The sequence below is a fragment of the Ovis canadensis genome, chromosome 6 (assembly GCF_042477335.2).
Source record: "Ovis canadensis isolate MfBH-ARS-UI-01 breed Bighorn chromosome 6, ARS-UI_OviCan_v2, whole genome shotgun sequence".
Lineage (NCBI taxonomy): Eukaryota > Metazoa > Chordata > Mammalia > Artiodactyla > Bovidae > Ovis > Ovis canadensis.
This window is the reverse complement of record NC_091250.1, coordinates 30,839,983-30,861,837: the sequence shown is the minus strand read 5'-3', so window position 1 is coordinate 30,861,837 and position 21,855 is coordinate 30,839,983. Positions and strand designations below refer to the sequence as shown.

Below are 21,855 nucleotides of genomic sequence, written 5' to 3'. Positions count from 1 at the left end.
GTATATAAACTGTACTTGTATACATACACACATACTTCTCCAGAACAATTTACTGGGTGTGCTGGTTCCCTCCCCAAAGGAGTAAACCTGAGAGTCATTCCAAGCTAAGGTACTTTCTATATTTCTTTCTCCTTTCTTCTTTCTCTCTTATATTATTTGCTAGCTAGCAATAATGGAATCCCTTGGGTTTAAGCCAAAGAAAAAATCTGGGAGACAAGACCAGACTTTGCAGCTTTTTTTTTTTTTTCCTGAGTGCCTCTTTTTCCTGAGTTTCTGATGAATGACTATAATTTATTTCTACCAAATTTAAATAAGTACTGCTGCCTTGTGTATTTAACTAGGCAGGCAGAGGGAACTGGTTTGTTTAGGAAGTAGTGACTGAGAAACCCTGGCCAGGTGACAGAGGAGGGCAGAAAGAATCCAGACCAATTTGTATGCAGTATATTTTACTCCCATGAAATAAAACACATTTTTTTCATATTTGCTGAAAAGTAAAACAATAATATTGTACGAAATGTTATACACAGGGTAGGTTGTACATAGCAGTTTCAGAAACATCATTGCATCCACCAGAGAAACTATTCTAAAACTGATATTCACACTTTTTTTTATAATAATAATATGTTAGAAACATACAGTGTGGCATTTAGTATATACATTCCTTTGCTCGCAAGCGAAAAATCCTAATCGCTTCTGTATAACATGCTTTATTTTAAAGCCTAACCTTTAAAAACACTGTTGTGATATTACTAACAACTGCTTTTTATAAAATTAATTTGACATTTCGATATATATACATCCTTTCAGTCATTTTAATGTTAACAATGCTAAACTTAAAAAATAACAAGCTTATAGTAATGTTAAAATGTCATATCCAGTCAAACATTTGTGTGTCCTCGAAACTGTTGGAAATACTTTTAGAGAAAGATGTCAGACGTTGAGAAAATTCCTTTGAAATCAAAGGAGCTCTCTTTAATTCAGTGGTTTCCTTTTCTCCCTATATCTTCTCTCTCTCTCCCTTTCTTTCTTTAGTGTCCGCGACCTTCTAGCATAATTCCCAGTCTTTCAAGGGCAGAACTGCCCCATCCACGGTCCTAGGATCCCCGTGCAGTGGGGCGCGGCTCACACAGGCCGGTCCACGGCGTACTGGCAAGCACTCAGGTTGGATGCCGGGTTCTGCACGCTGGCGTAGCCGAAGCTGGAGTGCTGCTTTGCTTTCAGTCTCAGGCTGGCCAGGCTCGAGTTACACGTGTCCCTATAAACGTACGGAGGAGTCGGCGGCGCGTAAGGGCAGGCGGGCGTTGGCACCGCGGAATTCAGCGAAGGGCTGCTCAAGTTGTTCAAGTTATTCAGGCTGTTGAGGCTGGAGCCCGGGACGCCGGTCACTGCTGAGGGCACCATACTGGACGACATGCTCATGGACGAGATGGAATTGGGCGGGGAGAACATGCTCTGCGACGACAGGGGGTTGACGTTCATAGAGTTGAAGAAAGGGAAGCTCTTGGTGGACAGGGAGGCCGAAGTGAGGCCCTTGGCGGCCCAGTTATTGTACGAATATCCTGGGTACATGTCGTCGTAGGGCTGCATAAGCCCGTTGAACTGCGGCCCAAAGCCATTCTTGCACAGCTCGGCCTGCTGGTTGCGCTCCCGCTTTCTCCATTTGGCCCGGCGATTTTTGAACCAAACCTGGGGATGGAGGGCAAGGAGCGAACAGACGCCACAGATCGGATTAACAAAACCTTGCTCCCGGAAAGCACTAGCAATCTCCCCCTCCGACACATAAGTGTACACACTCGCCGCCACAAGTGTCCCCAGCCGCCCCCACCCCTCTCCCTTGCCCCGCGCCCCAAGCTGCCAGAACCCCGTCCCAACACAGAGGCCCTGACCGGTTCAGGCTTTCGAGTCCGGGCTCTGAGTCGCGCCACAAACTCAAAGCCAGCTCAAAGCCCGGCGGCCTGCGGGTGGTGTGTTCACTAACCCCGGTCCTCCTCAGGGGCCAAAAACACTTACTGCAAAATAAATGAGGAGCAGCGGGCTCTCTGCCCAACCCTTCCCCGGCCACCTTGCAAACTTGCTTGCATTCCAAAGCCACAGACCCAGGGATGAGGACAAGGGGCTGGGAGGCCCGCGCTCTCTCCCACAACCCCTCCTCCCCTCTCGGATCTTCACTCCCGCCCCGCTACTCCACAGAACGAGCGCCCTCATCAGGCACCCAGCCGCGACCCTCTTCCTCGCCTAGCCGAAAGAACCAAATAAAAAGCAAAAGCCCACCTCCCCGACAGCTCATTAAACCCCATGAGTTTGGCGTGTAAATCTCCGGGAACCCTGAGCGAGTCGCTCCTGCAGCCTTCCCCACCCTTCGCTCCGCTGCTTCGCACTCTCCGCCCACCCAGGGCAGGCCCGCGCGCGCGGGGCTGCTCCAGCCCAGCCTAGTTGCAGGGCTTTGCGGGCGGTCGCCCAGCCTGGCCAGCCCCCACCCGCGTCCGATGGCCCAGACGCAACCCCGTTCTCAATCCACATCGGGCCCGCCCGTCGCCCCAGACGGCGGCTTTTGTGTATTGGAGTGAGGCCTGGCCCGAGATTTCCGAGCTGACACCGGTGATGTTTCACATTACACATCTCAGCCAGGCCCAGACGCCTAATCCGCTTTTTTTTTTTTTTCTTTTTCCCTTTCATTCTCGATTTCCTTTTTATCCCCCTTCCTCTTTGCACCCGACAGCTATAAAAAGCAAGCTTCATTCCCCACTTGGCTGGACAAGCAGCGGGCCTGGAAGGAGGCAGGCGGAGGGAGCGAGAGCCCAGCGCAGCGGCGGCAGGGGACTCGCGAGGGACGGCTGAAAAGCCGAAGAGGGTGGGGTAGGGTTTTTCCAAAGGGTTCCGGAGACCCCATAGATTGTTTTCATTTAAATTACTTGCCTTTTCTACCCTGGCCGCCTAAACTTTGCCCAGGCGAGAAGAGTACGTGCGAGGCCCGTTCCCCAGGAGCGCAGGAAAGCTAACGAGAAACTGACCTTGCGCAAAAACCACGCGGCCCGGGCCTGAACATAGGTCTGTGCTGTTAAACTAAAACCATTTCCAACTTCATCCTGGTTCCTATATCCACTAGCTTAGCCTCGTTCCCTACACAGATGCCACTCAGAGAATGCCTTCCTCTCTCAGCTTTGGGAGCGCATTTTGGTCTATTCTTTACATTAGTGCTATACAGTGTTTTCTCAGTTCTAACTGGGGGCTCTTTTCCCATCCAGAGCTTTTTTTATTTTTAACAGCAAAACCTCTGGATCCTGCTATGTGTTTTCTACTTCCAGAATCCTAACAAATTTGGAGTTTTCCACCGACCAGCACAAACCAGGATATTGCTACCGTGTAATTTATTTAAGTTCATTTTTGCCAATTCATTAAGCACAGATTTGCTACAAAGGTAAGCCTTTTCTTTAATAAAACTATTATAATTGGGAGGAAGGGTGTGAATAACAGTCTCTTGAGAGAAGATAAATAAATCAAATAGAAAAGTTTTTCTTCTTTTTTCCTTTCTTTCTAAGAGGACTGGCAGGATAGCAGTTCTGTATTAAAACTGCTTCCGCAGATCACAAAACCGAGGATAGGGTGTGGGAGAGAACTGAGTGGCAGAAAAACCGCAAAGACCCTGTGATGAGGCTGAGCCGAGTAAAGAAAAGGCCCGGCTAGGCCGGGCACGAAAGTTTTCCATGGAGGGCCAACCCTTGCGTGTCTCAGGCGGGTTTTCCTTGTTAAATGCGCGCAAGTCGGAGCCTGTCCTCAGCTCCTGGCCTGGGAGGGATTTTATTAGCGTTCTTCTGGCGAATGCAAACCGGGAACACAAAGCCCTGTGCAGCGGAATGCACGCGGCCCCGTTTGGGAGCGCGCTGTGTGGCGGGGCGGTGAGCCCGGGCCGCTGCCGGCGCCTGCTCCAGGCTCGCGGCTGGTCTCGGAAGAGGGAGCTGTGACCTCGCAACTGGGGCCGCCGCGAGGCCTTCTGCCTTTGCAAAGGCACCCGCCCGAGCCCTCCAGGACGGCTCTGCCTTTCACCCTCCCTCCTGATCTACAGGGCCGGCATCCCAGCAACGCGCTCCCCGGCTCCGTGCGGGCTCCTACCCGGACTCGTGCTTCCGTTAGGTTGGTCCACACTGCGATTTCTTCGCGCGTGGACATGTCCGGGTAGCGGTTCCTCTGGAAAGTGGCCTCCAGTTCCTGCAGCTGCTGGCTGGTAAAGTGAGTCCGCTGCCGCCTTTGCCTTTTCTTCTTGGACGGGTCTTCGGCTCCCACGTCCTCATTCTTTCCCTGCTGGCTCTTATCTTTCTCTGAAAACGAAACACAGAGGTCCCCGTCAGCATGCCCACCTGCTGCCCGCCAACGCCAACTGGGCCAGGCGGCAGAGGCCAGAGCCGGGCTGTCCGGCGCGGGAGGAGTGTGCGAGCCGCCGCTCCGGGCCTCGGAAAGCGCTGCGTCTGCGGGGTGTGCAGACGTGAGTGTGGGTGTGCGCGCCCATCTCCCCTCCCCCAGCGCCGCACGTTTTATTTACATGTTTATCTCACTGCAACGGCACATTCATTTTATAGCCTGTGCTTTCAAGGCTGTATTTATGCGCTTCTGCGCGGACACATCAAATCTCTCGGGGCACCCACACGCGCGTGTTTTACAGAACTCCCCCTGGTAGAAAGCTCAGATATCGATGCGGTTTCCAAAGGCTAGGAAAAGTACGCTTTGGGATTCGGCGAGGCACCCAAGTTCCTCTGCCCTTTAGAAGAAGAAAAAAAAAAACCAAAACCGCCCGTTCTTCTGAGGCGTAGTTTTGTTGTAGGAAGGAGGACCCCTATTTTTCTAACAAGCGGAGTTTCTTGGGAGCTGAAAGCCGAGAGCAGAACAGGGACCGCGTAAGGGTTGGGGAGGGCGGGGGGGCGGGGGGAAGGCAGCCTCTGAAGGTCTAGAACGGAGATGCTGGGATTTTTGTGACCCAGAAAAAAGGAAGGGAGGTCAGGGTCGTAATGGGGGGAGGGGGCGGTGCAGAACGACTCGCACGGTTCGCGCCACCCCAGCCGGGCAGTCGATGCAGAGCGAAGGGACGCGGGATACATACAACCCTGGCTCCGGAAGTTCTGCGGGGAGCGAGCCGAACGACCACTCCCACCACGCCTCCCCCAGGAGGGGTCGACTTCCTCGGGGCCGCGCGGCGCCTTACCTGCGGCCTCGGGGCTGGGGGTGTCAGAGATGGTGTGCACCTCCAGCCTGTGCTTGGAAGAGTCCAGGGAGCGGGCCTGACCGGGAGCCAGGACCGAAGCCATGGCCAGCGGCTGAGGATGGTGACAGGAGGAGGACGAGGAGGCGGCCAACAGCTTGGTCCCTGCTGCTCGGTGCTCCAAGTGCAGCGGGCCTTTCATGCAGTTCATGGACGAAGGAGCGCGCCGCCCTACGAGTCCTGGGTTGCTGCCCCGCCGAAGCCCCGTGGCCGCCGCAGCCGCCTGCTCCGCTTCCCGCTCCAGGCGCGGAGTTTCCTCGCGGTGGCCGCCGCGGGCAGAGCCGGGAACACAACCCGCGCGGAGTCCTGGAGCCGAGCCGCCCCCCGGCTCCGTGCGAAGGCTCAAGCGAAAGGATCCAGCGGCCGAAAGTCAGCGGGTCAATGGAGAGACATGGGGATGTGGGTAGGAGAGAATGGTTCGGAGCGTCTTTGGGGAGCAGGCTTCCAAGCTCCAAAGCGAAACAAGAGTGGGCAAAGACCCCTTTCTCCCCTCCCTCCCTCCCCCTCGTACCCCTCCAATAAGGAAAGCTAACGCCGTTCGCGCTCTGCCCGCCCCCCGCGCGGCAGCCCTGACAGCGAAGTGTCAAGAGTGACAGGGACAGGTAGCTGATATTAGATCTCCCGTGGCGGCGGCGGCGGCAGCGGCGCGGGCCTCTGGGCGCACCCTCCGCGGTGCGCACACGCACACCCCCTCGGGCAGTAGAGCTCGAGCCTGGCCTCGCCGCAGCTCAGCTCCCAGCACCCAGACGAGCGACGGACCAGTTCTGCGGCTCCAAGCTTCCCTGTTGGCCTAACATCTTAAAACCAGAGGCGGGCTTCCTGGTGCCGAGACGTCACTCGGCCGCTGCCCTCCCCAACCCTCCCCGCCTCCGCCTCCTCCCAGACCCTTCGCCGGCTGGAGTGACGTGGCTCCACACCAATCAGGAGCCCCCGAGCCGTGACGGAGGGCCCATCCTGTCTGCACCTATCAGATGTGCGGGGCCGGGCTAATACCCCGGTGCGCCCGCAGAGTCTACACCCGCCGGCTCCCGGGAATTCTGCTCCGGCCCGGCCCATGACGATCCGGCTTTTAGTTCTGGTGGGGAGGTAGAAAGACGAGGCTGGGAGTAAAAAGCTCGTTGGAAAAAAGGGGAAAGGTCGAAGGCTGAGGGGTACAAGGATCAACAAAGCACCAGCACCCCCCTCCCCTTTTGTGTCTCACTACACTCACTCCCTACCGAGAGGTGTTTTTCTCCCCCTGCAAGGAAAGGAGACATCCTACTTAAAACCAGAAAAAATTTAAAACACCAACAAATCATCTTTCCGATCTTAAATTTTCCAAACAACCTGTCAAGTGAATGCTGCAGCGCTAATCTGAAGAAGCTTTACTTTAATTGCAAAAAAGACAGCCCTGGGAAGAGAGGCTAATAAATTAGAAATCAGAAGCAAATGGACCCGTCAAAAGAAAATTACCTTGACTTTAAACGAACAACTGTTTGGTGGTTCACTCTGGATTTATACAAGAATAAAAAGTCGCCTCAGATCACGTTCTCTGTAATGCTTATTAGTCCCCAGACAGAAAACACATAATAGAATAGAAACCCTAACCCAGCATTTTCAAAATGCTGAAAGCTTATCCATTCTACTTAACGTTGATTAAGACACATATCCTAGGGCTTTCAAATTCCTTATACACTGTATTAAGCACCTCCTAACCCAACAGAGAATCTTGCTTTAAATTTGACTCTCTTGTTTACTTTATTATCAATCAGATTCAAATCCATAAAGCCTGTAGAATCAACAACTTTGAGCTAGTTATATATAAAATATGCTTTTAATGAATTTCCATACAATTAAGAATGTTGCCAAATAACCAATTTCAAGGATAATTTTGAAGTCATTTTCTATTCCTAGGGAGCTCAAGGCTGTCTTGAATTGTTGGAGTCCAAGCAGGCAGAGAAGTAGGCTGTGGGTGAAGGGCAAAAGCCTAGGGGGACATGCAGGGAAAAATAAAGCCTTGTTCATTTATTTGAGACAAAAGGAAAAAACACCTTTGGGGACACGTAAATCTTTATAGCACTATTTCCACAGAAATTAAAGAAATAAATCCAAAGATATCATTCAAAATAATTTGTGAAAGTCCTTTTGTCCTCTGGCTTAGGTCAGCTGAAGAGCACAAACTAATCTCCCCTGGGTTTCTGCATTGACGATTGCTTTATTGTGGAGTTAGTGTTATCATCCCTGAATGTGTATTTGTTTGACATTACAGTCAATGATTTGCAACACCAGTATGAGGTATCTTCAAAAAACTCCCTCCTTGTCCTTGTTCCCAAGATTGAGAAACTCATTCAGTTTGAGGCAGAGTGGATAAAGCAGACAACAAATATGTTTGTAACTTATGTGTCTCTCCTTTGCCCTGCTCCCCCACTTCATGGTATCTGCAACTCCTCCCCCATCTTAAACAAGTTTGAGAGCAGTCCAAAGGACCAAATGAGAATTCTTTAGTCTCTGCCCAAAGTATCATCCTCGTGTAAGAAGATTTTAGCTAACAGAAGGAGCTTTCTGAAAAGGAAGCTTTAAATCAGCATTTCTGGTTTTTTAACCTTTTATTCCAGTTAACCCTATTCCATGCACACACACACCTGCTCAGAGCAGAACACATGCCGATGTGACAGGTCTGCGTTAGCTGAGGCTCATCCATCCAGCTATATTAGGTTCTGAAATCTTATCACTAAATTATACATATTACATAAGCAGCCTGTTGGTAAAGAAGGTTAAATTAATTTACATTCTGCTCATTATCGGGCGCTTAAATGACGCGTTTTATCCCTGAGATTTGGTAGACTCTCCTTCTCAGACCCCCCAGTGTTTCACCGAAGACAATGCTCTTACATTTGTAGTGGTTTTTAATCTGATAAGACTCTAATTTGCTTAAGTCTTTTAAATAAGGGTTTTAAATGTTTCTAGCCATTTTCTTATTGAATTTCCTCTAATTCCCTCAAGATCATAAAGTATATGCGTAAAGTAAATATCTCCTCCCACTGCACTGACAGCCGATGACCTATAACTAAGTCAATAAGAATCCAGCTCTTTTCTGCCCAATATGTTTACTAATCATATTCCAATGCCTTTTCTTAAACCTCGGCATAGCTGCAGTCCCCACAACAGCACATGCTCATGCCTTCATATCAGAAAGAAACTCACATCACATCAGAGAATGAAAGATTCTCCTCCACAGTGAACATACGCTCTTCCTTGTTTCTTCAAGTTTCAAATCTTGGAGTTACAATTTTTGGTGAAGGCTCTGAATGGTTTTCAAAACTCAGAAGAGCCAAGAAGCTCCACAGAGCCATGTAGATTTCTAAGCCCATCTCTCATTAAATGCATGGAATTTTGATTTAAGCTCATTGGCTTTGTCAATGAACAGAACTTTCCTCAAGGCAAATACACACGTATGAAGGACCTAACCTAAACTCCAAAGTGGGTGAAAAACCCAAGGGCAAGTGGGAGGTGCTCATAGTGCCAAAGTGTAGGAGATGTTGCAAGTGCTGGTGATCAGCCTGAAAGCCTAAAAAGATAAGAATCTTAAACTGTACTGATTCACTGCAAAGTCAAGTGGAGAACAAAGAGAGATAAATTATTTGAAGAACTCTGGTTAAGTGAAAACAAAATCATGCATATACCCTTCTGTAGATAAAAATGAATGTACATAATATATCCTCCCCTCCCCCGCAACGCAGCAGGGGAGGTATTTCTTTGCATTTTTCTAGCCAGAGGTTCAATTCCCTCCTAATCTTCAAATCCCTTTACACATTGATACTGGGTGACACCCCTTCCAGGTCCAACATGTTCACTCCATGGCTGGTAGGGGTGCTCCAAAATGAAAAGTCTAGAAGAGGAAAAGCAAGTGTGTAGTACAAGAAACACTTTTCAGTTAAAACTGGAGTGGTGGTGGGCAATTTTTAGATTTAGTCTACAAAAAACTTGTGGGTGCACAGGTATGGGCAGTATAGACGAGAAAGGAGTTGGAAGTAAGGGAATCTTGGGTATGTTGCAAGTTCAACACTACTATTACGTGACCTATCCCCCACCCCACTCTAGCTGGTTCTAGAAATTACTGTGGGACTTTGCTTGTTGTCCAGTGGCTAAGGCTTTGCTCCCACTGCAGGGGGGCCGAGATCTGATCATTGGTCAGGGAACTAGATCCCACATGCAACAACCAAGGCTCAGTGCAGCCAAACAAACAAATATATATTTTTAAAAGAAATGACTATGTCTTCAGCAGCCATCACAGAAATTGTCATTCCAGAAAAAAATAAAAATAAAAAATCAGCATAGTTGGTCCAGGGACGCTGCATGGCTGGGGTAGGGAGAGGTCAGGAAGCCCAGGGTGGGTTTGGATTTTCTACTCAGAAGATATCGTTTTGATCAGGTTTTCTTGCTTATTCTTTCAAAGAAAGACCCTTGAGAAGGGAAATGTGTGACCCAGGGCTAGGCATGTTTCTAACTGGTATTTGCCACCGATTACCAGTCTTAAGGTCTTATTTAATTTCACACTCTTTAGTGTTACTTGCACAAAGGCCCTCTGGCCATCGCGATGAGAGGGGTTCGGCAGCACCGCTAAACTCTCCGCAGCGGGCAGCAGAGATGTGAACTGGGACCCAAGCGAGTGACTGAGACTCTGGGGGGAAAAAGTCTGTCCTCAAAGCTCATCTGAAAGACAGTGAAATTAGACGTCTCCTTGCACTGTCAGGCCATAGACGGGTGGGAGTCTTGCTACGGTCCAGGTTAGCTCAAGGATGAGATCCTGCCAGACTCAGCTCGAAGGCTCGTGACAGGCATGAGTGTGTGTGTGTGTGTGTGTGTGTGTGTGCATGAGCAGGCGGTGTAAGGTGCAGAGCTCAGAGGGAGACCTTGCACCTTGCCCGAGAAGTAGCACTGCCTCCCCTCCTTCCTCTGCCTGGCTTTTCTCTGCACACAAATCATGCTGGAAGGGGCCTCTTTGCTGTTCCCTGACCTGAGCCATGCAGCTGGAACACCCAGAAATTAAAGGTTTATTGTGACTGATCCACCCCCCCGACCCCAGTTCCCTAAATGCAATTTTTAAAAGTGCAGGTTTGCAAAAGTGGCAGATTCTTTCAGAATCAGAAGTCTGCAGAGGTACTGAGCAACACCCATCCTCTCTGGGTCCCTGCAAATGGTACCCATATCTCTGTCCCTCACACAACCACTTCAAGTCTGTGGTCACTCCATACTGGCAGGGGAAGAGAAGAGCCAGGGATTAGAGGAAGCTCTGGGCCGTGTTAGTGGGGGCGCTGCAATCAGTAACCCCACATGCTGCAGTGCCTTTTCACAGCAGCCTTTTAATGCCACAGGTTTATTAGGTGCTCATTTAATCGCAGAACACAACTACATGTGGAAAAATAAAGAGAATGGCATACTTGTGTATGGGATATAAGAGAGACAAGGCATGAATAAACATCAATATCTAGGTCCAGAGAGACAGAAGTGACATGGAACTAACTAAAGTCACTTTTAAAAAACTAGATTGAAATGCTTCTCTCTTTATTTTTTCTCTATTTTCCCTCTCCTGCTCATGTCTGTCTCCCTTTCTATTTCTCTTGTTCCCCTTCTTTCTGTCTTCCCCTCTCCCAGACATGCTGGTAGCTAACATTCAGCATTAGTTGTCATGGTGACCATAAATCACATAAATCCAAAAATACCCACCTATAATCTGAGATGAAGCTTTTATTTCCCTAGTGAAATAATATTTTAAAAGCTGTCAGCTGACCAAAAAAAAAAAAAAAAAGGAACCCACCTCATTGTAGTAACCCAAGTAATATATTACTTCTAAAGGTTTAAATTAAAATGTCAGCCTGTTAAAAACACACTGAGAGAATCTTGGGCACTCTTCATGTCAGATCCTCACAGTGGAGTTGACTCCATCACTCCTGATCACTCTTTAGCATGTATACATAATTTTGCCTACTACCTCTCCTATTAATTTCTTTCCTCCCCTCCCAACTACCTTAGTCCTCACCGACTGTCTGCCTTGGGTTGTAGAAGAATGGAATCTCTATCTTGTTTTCAGAAAGGCACTTAATTCTTTGCCCGAGTCAGAGGACCTCGTATATTGGTCCTCTGTGATCAATCGCTTCCCTAAATGGAAAATGGGTGCCTTGGGGGGGAAAGGTGCTGAACTGGGCCACAATGGGGTGGGGGTGGGGGGCGTTCTAGAGGAACTGAGAAGAAACGCAGAGGGAAGGGCTGGTGGGGGAGAGACGGAGGAGTGGAGTTTGGAGCTGGGCAGCCAGGTTCTGTGGTTAAATCTAGCCCGGGAAAGGTATGTATACTCTACTCTTGCCTTTTTCTCCTGAGAGGAAACTTTCCCGTTTGAAGACCCTGAGTGGAGGGTGGGAGGGAGGAGGGTGGCGACCACAGTTGGGCCTTTTGTCTTCTACCTTGGGCTTGTTGTCTTTTGCCTATCTCTGGATTATAGGGTATTCGCCTAGATGAAGAGCCATTAATTACCCATTCAGTCAATATTAGGAAGACGACAAAGCTTTTTACATAGGATTAAGAAGACATCAGATTGTTCCATTAGTATATTCCTGCTCACGAATAAGCTTTCGTTATACATTTCCTTTTCCCCGGAGTCGCTCTAACAACTGCCGCATATATTACCGGCGGGCGGTGCGGGTTAACTGCAGAGCCGGCCCTGCGCACCTTGGAGCGCGCACCGCGTCGGCACCGAAGAACGCGACCGGTCCAGACTGCCTACCGCTGGGGACTGACTACTTTTCGGACAATTTCCCCTCTTGGGGAAAACACATCCACACACACAAAGGAGAGGCAGCTCTGCGGATAAACTGCAGATTTGGCGCGGGGTGGGTTGTGAGTAGGAAAAAAAAAAAAGGAATGCTCTCCTTCCCCACCTCCGCTCTTCCTCTCTCTCCTCCAGCACGTCCTGGTCCCCTTCCCCCTGTTAGCACTAAGATTAATACCGCCCGTTTAAATACCCCCCTTTCTCTCTGACCAAGCTCAGGTCCAAGCGCCGCCCCACGCAGCACGATTTTGCTTTTTGCTAGAGGTGGTCTGGGCTGTTTTTGAGGATCTGCTTGTTAGCATTAAAGTCGTTTGGCGTAGAGAAATCGGGTGACTTGCTCTGGGGGGCATTAGGAATCAGTGGTGAATGTGCTTGGCGAGCACTTGGTGATTGCATGAATGGGGCTCTGCGGCCGTCAAGGCGTCGGGGTTACCCCGGGTGCTCTGAGGAAGACGGAGAGCCGGCTGCTGCCTTGGGAGGCGGTGTGTGTCGCGGTTGGGGCCTTGGAGTTCTCGTCCCTAGGGAAGGAAGTCCTCGTGCTCCAGAGGCCCAAGGCGAACACTTTGAGCTCAACCGCTTAGCCAGAGCGATTTAAAAAGTAATCGAGTCGCCGGGGGAGGCCCGGGGAAGATACTCGCCCCAGGTCTGGTCGCGAAGCCAGGAGCCGGGACCGATCTCGGCAGGTCGGTGGATTACAGCCCCCAATCCAGGGTCACTAAGCAGAAATTTAAAAGGTTATTGACAGGGGAGGATCATTCCATCTTCTTGAAGGTCAAGACAACTTTTTGAGTTCCTCCAAACGGAAACTCGTTTTGGGACACCCAAAGGGAAGGAAAGCCAAGGACGTCTGTTCTAGGGAGACGTTCCAAGCGGGCTTCTTCCCCTTCTGTAAGGGAGTGGGGGGAAGGGAGAAGGGTACTGTTTAACTTGTCAACTCTTCCTCTCTTCACTTACCATACCTAGCCACTCCTCTCTCCACCCTCTCCCAAACCTCTGGCTTTACGAGGTCTTCAGCCTACTTCCTGCCCGCTCCTGTTTAAGGGTTCGAGCCAGACGCTGGGTCATTCCAACGGATATCAAGAGAATGGGGACTCGACTGGGATGGGACACAGAGTTGGGGCCTCCAGGAGGTCGACCCTGTCAACTCAGAGAACGTTTTCAGTCTTCAGTGAGGACAGGGTGTTTTGGGGAAATGAGGAGAGGGTAGGGCCAATAATAGGATATCATGGCCCTTTTTGAAAATCGCATGTCAGTATAAACATTTTTTTTCTTTTTAAAAGCAAATAAAACCTATTAAAAAGTTAAGGAGGAAAAAAAATCTTTTCTTTTTTTAAGGAAGCTGTGGCTAGGAGTTTGCATATCCCATGAGTTAAATTTACTTATATTCAGTAAGGGGACTCTGGCAACCTTCCCTCATTGGTACTATATAGCTTTGCCCACTCGTGTGACATTTTTGGTCTACCCAATTCCCTAGAAGCCAATAACATCAAGATTTTCAGCATTTTTTCCTATCACATGTCTCTTCTTAATTAATGGTATTAAACATGTTTGGGCAGCAATTTTCTTCAGTTCAAAAGGCAAAAAACACACTATTGTGTGGAGAAGAGCCTTTCCCAGCACTAAAATAATCCGGGCCTGAACGTAATGGTTAAGAAAAATCATTTATTATTTCTAGCTCTTTAATTACTTGCTAATTATTAAAAGCAAACACCCAGGCCCACCTGCCCAGGATGTGACTGCAGCGAACAGGACTCCTCGGCTCTCCCCCACTTCTTGCCCACCGAGGAAGCCCACATCCCACCTCAGGCTTCTCGGTTAAGAGGACCTAAACTCCCGTGGTAACCACCTGCCCTCAAAACCATTCCTGGGGGCAAGAAACGGGTAGATGCGGGTGAGAATAGGAAGAGACATTTGGCATCTCTCGGCCCCGAAAGCAGGAGAAATGTCAGCCTCGGCTGGGCGGCGGCCAGCCCGCGCTGTGCGAAGCGACATTGGGGAGCTCCGCTAGTCCGGCCGGAGCCAGGGCTCAACCCGCACAAAGCATTTTCTCCGGGAGTCATAGCTGCTCTTGATTTTTAACCATATCCCAAACATACTCCGGTGTAATAATTTATTTTTACGACCGATTATCAAACAGAAGAAGAATTTAACACAATCTTAATGACAGAAATCACCCGACGTTATCTCTGAAAGGCCCCATTTAACCCCATGGGGTTAATCCCGGACAAGTGAGCGTTTAACTGGCCCAGCAGGAGAACTAGCGATATTTCGCGGTGTGGAGGCCGGTTAGCTCCATACCACTTTGGGTGCTTTATTCCAACAAATGGTGCTTTTCTCTCCGATTCACTGGGAAGCCCAATGCGGAGTCTTTGTTTTCTTCTTGGCAGGTTTACTTGGCGGGGGTCCCAGTTCGCCCCCCTCTAGCACATATTACATAAGTATCTTTACATTTTAATCCAGAAAGTGGTGGTTAGGGGCGGAGGTCTGTGTGTGTGTGTGGTTATGTCCTCACATTATCAAAGGTCAACAACCTCCTAAGAATAGGCACTTACTTAGTAAGGAGCCTGGAAAACATAGAGAACAGACGAACGGCAAATTTGAGTTTTTTCTTGTATTCCTAAGGAAAGGTGGTCCCTTCACCACCCCCCCCCACACACACACCCCTAAAGACCACGATTCAATTCAACAATTCTGTGCGTAGAGGACGTTGTAAGTTTTACACAAGCGTGCAGACTTCGAGCAATAGCCCTTGACTCTTCCAGAGTGAAACCAGACCGTCGATCGCACCGCCAAAACCCAGACCCTGCAACCAGCACCACAGGTAGGTGGTGCCACAGGGTCACACACTCCGTTCCACCCTCAGCTGCTGCGCGCAGTCGCTGCCCTCCGGCTCCCTAGGGCTGTTGTCAGCGCCTCCACCTAGCCACCGGGGCAAACCCACGCTAACTCAAGCCTCGCGCGCTGGCCTTCAGCGGTAAACGCCGCACCCACAAGCCTGGGCGGGGCGCGGCCGAGGGCCGCCGGGACGGGGTGGGCGCTGCTGGTGCTGCATGCAGTGGGACGTAGCGAGCGACAGAGGTCGCTGTTGGACCACTTTTCTACTCCAGCTAGAGGCACGGAGGTAGCTCGGGGTGTGCGTAGATCAGGCCACACATCAGGAGATCATCAGGAAAGAGCGAGAGGGAGAGGGAGAGGTGATGGGTCTCAGGAGTGCAGTATAATTTCGGGAAAGGAATTAACGTTCCTTGGACGGCTGCTTCCCATCCCAACCCGAGGCCAAGTGTCTTAAGTTCCGAGCAGGCGCGCCCCGTCTGGCGGCCTCGCCCGCGTGCGCCTCACTCGAGCCCCGGAGGCCGGGAGGCAGGCGCACAGCGCGCGGCCTGCGCCTCGCTCCAAGTCTTACCGTTGGCGCCGGGATGCTGCCGCGGGAAGAGCTTGCTGCTGGCCGCCTCTTTCCGGCTCTCCGGAGAGTCCGTGAACTCGACCTTTTTGATTTCGGAGTCTTTGGAGAAGAGGCATTCAACGGCCGCCGGCTGCACGCCTGGGCCACGCGCGCCCGCCCCACGTGCAGGGAGAGAGACGCCCCGGACGGCGGGGGAAAGTATCAGGGTGTCGAAGAGAGTGGGGAGGGAGGCAGGAACGAGGAAAGAGAGGGACAAAGAGCAGAGACCCAGTTAGAGGAAAGAGCGGAGGACGGACCAGTCTTCGGTGCCGTCTGGCAACCCGGCGCAGGGCGATGTTCTGTCTCCGCGCCTCCCGGGCTACCAGCGGCTCCCGCGAAAAGGAGGCCCGAGGCTTGGAGACGCGGCGCGCGGTTCCTTCCCCACCCACAGCCCCCCACTAGGAGAGTCCCCCGGCGTCCAGGTTCTGATTTCCTTCCTGCCCTGGCCGGCCCCTCCGGGAAGCGCCCCTCGCGGGGCCTCGCCATAAGACCAGTGCCCTCTCGCCGCCCTCGCGTGGCGCGGTCTCAGGTCGGGTGACCCTGGCGGAAGAAACGACTCTTACCTAATTGCACACACGCCGACACTAGTTTTCGGCAGTTGGTCTCCATTCCCCGTTACCTGCAAAACGAGAGAAGGAGGCCTGTGAGAAGCGGCGGCGGGCGGGCGCACAGGCTACCTGTGGGGCAGACGACTTCAACACAAGCCATCAGGCGCCTCTCCGTACTAGGTTTCAGGAGTGTTTCTCGGACCTGGCAGTCTCTGGCAGCACGAGCCTGGCTTCATCCCCACTCTTGCCCCCTGTCCTGGACATCTGAATGTTTACCAAAGTGTGTGTGTGTGTGTGTGTGTGTGTGTGTGTGTGTCTGTGTCTGTGTCTGTGTGTGGTGGGGGGGTGGATCTCTCTACAGAGCTGCCGCCAATGGGTCCAGGGACTCTTGGCCGATAAAGCCACCGCGTTCTGGGAACCCAAGCTGTGGAACTACTCACAGGGGTGCCTGTGTCAGGGTTAAAAGCCCGTCTGAACACGAGGACAACCTTAGGGGGGGATACAAAATTTTGGTGAAGAGGACATTTTCCGTGGGGAGCGTGTGCGAAGGCCAGCACAATGCTTGTCCGTTAGTTGAAGCTCAGTAAACATTTATAGAGTGTCAGAGTCAACTTGTTCCTGTCCTAGATAGCACCCCCCACTCCCACCTCGATTTTCTGTAATTCTGAAACAAACAGGACTCCAAGGCCTAGGATGCTCAGAGCGGACTGGCTTCGGGCCTCTCTTCTATCAGAAGCCACTTTTCCATATTTAGCCACATTTTTTCCCCTGGAGATACTCACCCGGTCATTTATTTACCCTAAAGTATGATTTAAGATCGCAGAGTAGGGGAACCGAGGTGGAGTGAGTTAGATTGAGGAGAGCGGGCAAACGTCCCCGGAGGGTTTATTGCTCGCCAAGGGTAGAGAAATAGCTCTGAGAGAACGGCTCCCCCCATTTCTCCCCCTTCTCCTCCCCGGCAAACCAAATCTTTTTTAAAATTTCCAACCACAACGCAGCGAGCCAGGCGTTTAATGTGCGCCCCCTTCTCCGCCACAGGCAAACCGGGAGAGGTGGGTGGCGAGGGGGCTCTGTCGGGGTGGGTAGAAGAGCGGCGGCTGCTTTAAAGACAGAAGAAAAGAATGAAGGTCCCGGCTCCCCACCCCTCGGATCTCGGCGCCTGCCTCGCTCCACGCTAACTAGGGTACGCCGGCGGCGGGAGGGCACCTCTCGCTCGGATCCAGGGCTGGGGCTTCGGGCGGGCGTTTGCCCGGGTGTTCGAGGGGCAGAGGTTGGGCAGGGAGCTGGGGGTCTGGCTCTGGCCTAAGTCGCATTTCTAGGTTCCTCGGCCTCTCCTGGAAGGAGCCGGGACCCAGGGGCCTCGGGCCAAGGTCGCTGCCTAGCGCAGCGGCCTGGGGATCCAAGGGGTGGGGATCTCCAGGCGGTTCCCCCACCCGCCTGGAGACGCGGGTGGACGCGGGCGGGGGCTCTGCCGATCCTGGCGGGCCCGGGGGCCCACAAGTAGCAGTTTGGCGGTTCCAGATTTAGTGATTCTGCAGTAAAATCACAGGATTAGTCCCTGATTGAGATGTCTGTTCGTGAGATATTACAAAATTCATTATCACAGCTTTCTACTAACTCGATATGAAGTAACACAGATGGGATTTTATTAGTCCAGACTTCAAATGTTTACTTATGATAATTTCGGGGAAAATTTGCATGTCATCATCATTTCGATAATCTTTTTTTTTTTTTTAAACTTCTGAATTGGCTGCATTATTAGCCGGTAGCCAGAGCTTTGCAGATGGTAACCGCAGATAGTTTTTATTTTTTAAAATAGGAAAATCTACAAAAGAAAAAGATCGGATTGCTCAGTGTAAAGTCAGTCGATTATTACACATTCTCCCCACCCCCACCCCCCCACTCCCACGCTTCAGTGCTGAAGACCAAACAAAGCAATACAAAACAAATCTTCAAGAACTCCTCTCTAAAGACTGAAAAGAAGGTCAAGGCATGTTCCTTAGCTCACTCCTACATGTCCTTGTGACTTGGGGATTTATTTTGCAGTCAAAATGAGTCCAGAGATTTGCACTTTTTTCCCCCTCATAGAATGACCAAACCTGCTAGATGAATTGAATCTAAATAACTGGGGAAGGTAATTTTTTAAGAGACCTCCAATTCCCTCCCGCCTGCTGATCCTTAAACTTGCCCTGTCAAGACAAGTCTTACAAGACAAATTTGGCTGCGGGATTTAGAGAGGGGCTTCAGTGGCTAATCTCACAAATTAAGATGAGCAACTTTTCCTGTTGGGAAGTTGTTCTCACCCCAAAAGTTCATGTCCTGGTTGGAATGTATATGCCAGGCAGACTTGTTTTGGTCAACTTGAGTTTTCTATTGTGAACTCACTAAAAAGCACAACACAGCTAATGGGAACACCCTGAACCACACTGGCTAATGCAAGCAGGCAAGCCCTAAGAAATAAAACAATTTGCTTAAAAATAATTTCTGATGATTGCCATAAGATGAAATTGTAGTAATGAAACATAGTCCTAATAATTCCACATCCTTTCACATTTCCCTCCTTTCCATTCACATTGTTATCCTATAACAAAATCTTTGATGAAAGTTTAAAAATAAACATGATAAGAACATATGTTTTACATGAACTAAATTAGTGAGATTACTCAGTAAATTAATTTGCAGTGGGTAATCATTTAAGGAAATTAAAATACTGCTTAACACAGTTCTGTATTTTAGCAGTTTAAGCCTTCTTTTAAACCAATTAATATTGGTGATTTAGGAACACTTGGGGACAAACATGTTCAACTTGAGGAACAAAGCACCTGAATAATTTAGGTGTTGTTTTGCTGAGGTAGAGCAAAACATTTCATACATGAAGTAGCTATTTCATTTTTAGGCAAAGTTTGATTATTGAAACTTTGGATGCTTATTCTATGTAATATCAACAGAAATCCTCAGCCTGTATTGCATACATGCTTTGTTTCCTTTACATAACTGGTATTTGTATTTTTAGATGGATTTCCTCCAAAATGATGTTAAAAGCAACTTTAATTCTTATTAATGGCCTAAAAAGAATGTGAGGAAATATCTCTAAATCAAATTAATTTTTCATAAAATATTTTAGGATGTATGAACTCCAATATTATTTTAATTCATGGTAGTAAAAGTTTTTTTAAATTTAGTTTAATAAGACATATTGCTTGCACAAATAAAATAAAAATCACAGGACCCTATGATGGCTTGACATCTAAATTGCTAAGGAAAAGAAAATCATTAAATTGTAATAAAAGAGGAACATATTTCTCAGATTTAGAATCATAATTTTTTCCTTACTGTATGGTTGGAAAATAGTCGTCTCCCCTGTATCCATTTAAAATGTGTCTCCCAAAGTGCAAGATTGGAGTTGACTGGTAATCAATTTAAAGGATTTATAATCCGAAGTAATTGTGTGAGCTTGGCATTCAGGCCTGGCTCCCAGGTAATTCGCTTGGGCCTGAGAGGTCACTAACTGCCAGTTAAGATGGAATCTTTTTTCCAATTGGTAACAATGGGAAGGGGGCTAATCTTCCAGTAGCTGAAACTTTGTACCCGGCCCTTTATCTTGAGAATGCTAATCCTCCGTCTGAGGATTTGTCCCTGCAGTGTTGGCACCAAGATTTAAGGGAAGATACCTCCTTTTAAATGCCAGCCATGGTCTCGCTTCCCACTCGACTTCAGCACCCCATAGATTGTTAGTGTCTGTGGCTGGGGACCAAAGGAACAGGGCTTTGCAAGGTCTGTTTGCCAACTGCGTTACCTCGGGGGGAAAGACAGCCCCCAACAGCCACAAATCACCTTCGGTGAAGATTCTCCAAAGTGGAACAAATTTCCAAACTCGCATTATCTCACATCCCTGCGGGAGAGACGGCCTCCACTTACCCGCTACCGGGAGAGAGCAGCAGTCTGCGCGTCCCGCCGCGTCCCGGAGAGATTTCCAGCGAACCGAGACGCGGACTGCACCGCCGGCGCCCGAGAAGCCCGGGCCGAGAGGACTGCGGGGCTCCCGAGGGTGCCAAGTTCCGAGGGGGGTCCAAGGGCGCGCAGCGGCCTCCGGAATCTAGCCGTCACTGGCGGTTTCTTTCCGCTCTACTCCAGCTTTCTCGCTCGCTCTCGCACTCTCTCTCCCCTCCCTCGCTCTCATCCCTCTCTCTTCCCTCGGCTCCGACTCAGTGTGGGGAGTGACGTGACGTCAGCAGAGATTCCACCAAACTCCACTGCACAGTGGCGGGCGCGCGGGCGGGCGGGCGGCCGAGCCGGCAGCGCGGCGGGCGATCAAGGAGCGAGCGCGGCGCTCGGGAGGGCGCGGGGGGAGCCAGCAGGGGCGACGGGGAACCCGGCAGGAGCGGGAGGTGCAGGCCCGGGAGCCGGGAGCCCGAGGAGGAGCCCGGGGAAGGAAACCAGGAGAGGGAGCCGGGCAGGGCGCTCAGACAGGCGCAGACTGAGCAGCAGGCGCGAGCACTCCCACTGTGGAAAGGAGGACGACAAGGGAGGATGGGAAGGAGGAGAAGAAAAAGGAATCTGCGCCAAACCGGGAGCTCTCATAAATCAGAGGGGAAGGGCAAGGGCGTCGGGGAGCCGTCGGGGAGAAACGTTCTCCTCGAGTGTGTGTGTGTGTGTGTGTGTGTGTGTGTAAACCCGGACAGGAAGGGAGGGAGGGACAGAGAAAGTGGCCTAAGAAATGGAACAAAGGACAGTACGCCTGGGTTTGTTTGGGGGCGAGGCTTGCAGGGTGTGAGTTTGAATATGCCTGTGTGTGACCTTCTTTCAGGCCTTGCAAGGGTGAGGAAAGAGTTCATAGATAGCAGGGATTGCGGAGGAAGGCAGGAAGCTGGAGAGAAGGTTGAGGGATGGGGGAGAGAGGATGGCAGGAGAAATCTGGAAAAGTGGGATGAGCAGGGGGGTCGGTGGGATGGCTGAGTTTGGGAAGAAGGGAGGAGGGAGACAGCTAGAAGGGAGCTACCGGCTCGTTCTCCGAGGAAGGCCCAGCACCGCCGGCGGCGACACCGGGCCGAGGTCAAGGCGAGTGGACCGGGGCGCACAGCACCCGGTGTCTGCGCGCAGGTGGGCACGGCCGCGCACTGACCGGTGTGCACCGAGGGATAGCGCTGGACAAGGCTCCGGTGCTCATGGACTCTAGAATTTCCTCTGCTGTACTTACACTCAACAAGTTCACTCCGGGTCACGGCTATCTCATTTTTTAAAATGACGAGGTTAAGGTTCCTGGCGGGCATGGTATTAAATTGCAAGGGATGGCAGTGGGGGTGGGAAGGGAAGCTCCCCTCAAACCCACATTTACTCCTAAAAATCGAAGAACGTGTGAAAACAGAAGGGTAAAAACAGAAGAGGCATTTGCCCCTCGCTCCGCGAAGCGTGCCCTACTTCTAAACCCTGATTTTCCGATTTCTTGACTCCAGCAAGGGCTTGTGTTTTGGTGGCCAGAAGATATTTTCGCTGTGCCCTGCCTTTGAGTGGTAGAACTATAAACACCATTCGCTGGAAGACCAGGTGGGAAGGCTCTGCCAGGCAAACTGGACAAAGTTTTTTCAGTCTCTAGGGCATCCTGTTAGTGTAGGTTTTTGGAAAGTGTGGGAAAACAACCACAGCTCCTGGTCCTATATTCTCACCAATATTATTTCCTGCATAGGAGCAAAACTCAACCAGGCCCACCATGAGAGAGGCCCCCCATCTCTCGGTCTCAGGAGAGGATAAAATCCCCTCTAAAAGTTGTATTGCTCTTCCTACATCAATATAGCAAATCTCGCAATTTTAA

At 50.5% G+C, this 21,855-nt stretch overlaps 1 protein-coding gene across 3 annotated transcripts; it reads right to left on the bottom strand.

Annotated features, from left to right (window-relative positions):
• Nucleotides 1-429: 429 nt before the first annotated feature.
• PITX2 (paired like homeodomain 2) lies at nt 430-20,690 on the bottom strand. 3 transcript variants are annotated; one of them, XM_069592949.1, is made up of 5 exons: nt 19,965-20,690; nt 16,062-16,117; nt 15,460-15,597; nt 4,111-4,316; nt 430-1,686 (listed from the first exon to the last, which is right to left on the bottom strand). In XM_069592949.1, exons 2-5 carry the CDS (start codon nt 16,105-16,107, stop codon nt 1,123-1,125), a joined length of 954 nt encoding a protein of 317 aa, XP_069449050.1. In that variant the 5' UTR covers nt 16,108-16,117; nt 19,965-20,690; the 3' UTR covers nt 430-1,122. The 3 variants fall into 3 exon arrangements, with proteins under 3 accessions (XP_069449050.1, XP_069449051.1, XP_069449049.1); XM_069592950.1 differs by lacking the exon at nt 15,460-15,597 and having other exon boundaries at nt 19,965-20,556; XM_069592948.1 differs by lacking the exons at nt 15,460-15,597; nt 16,062-16,117; nt 19,965-20,690 and adding an exon at nt 5,195-6,437.
• Between the last annotated feature and the right edge of the window lie 1,165 nt (nt 20,691-21,855).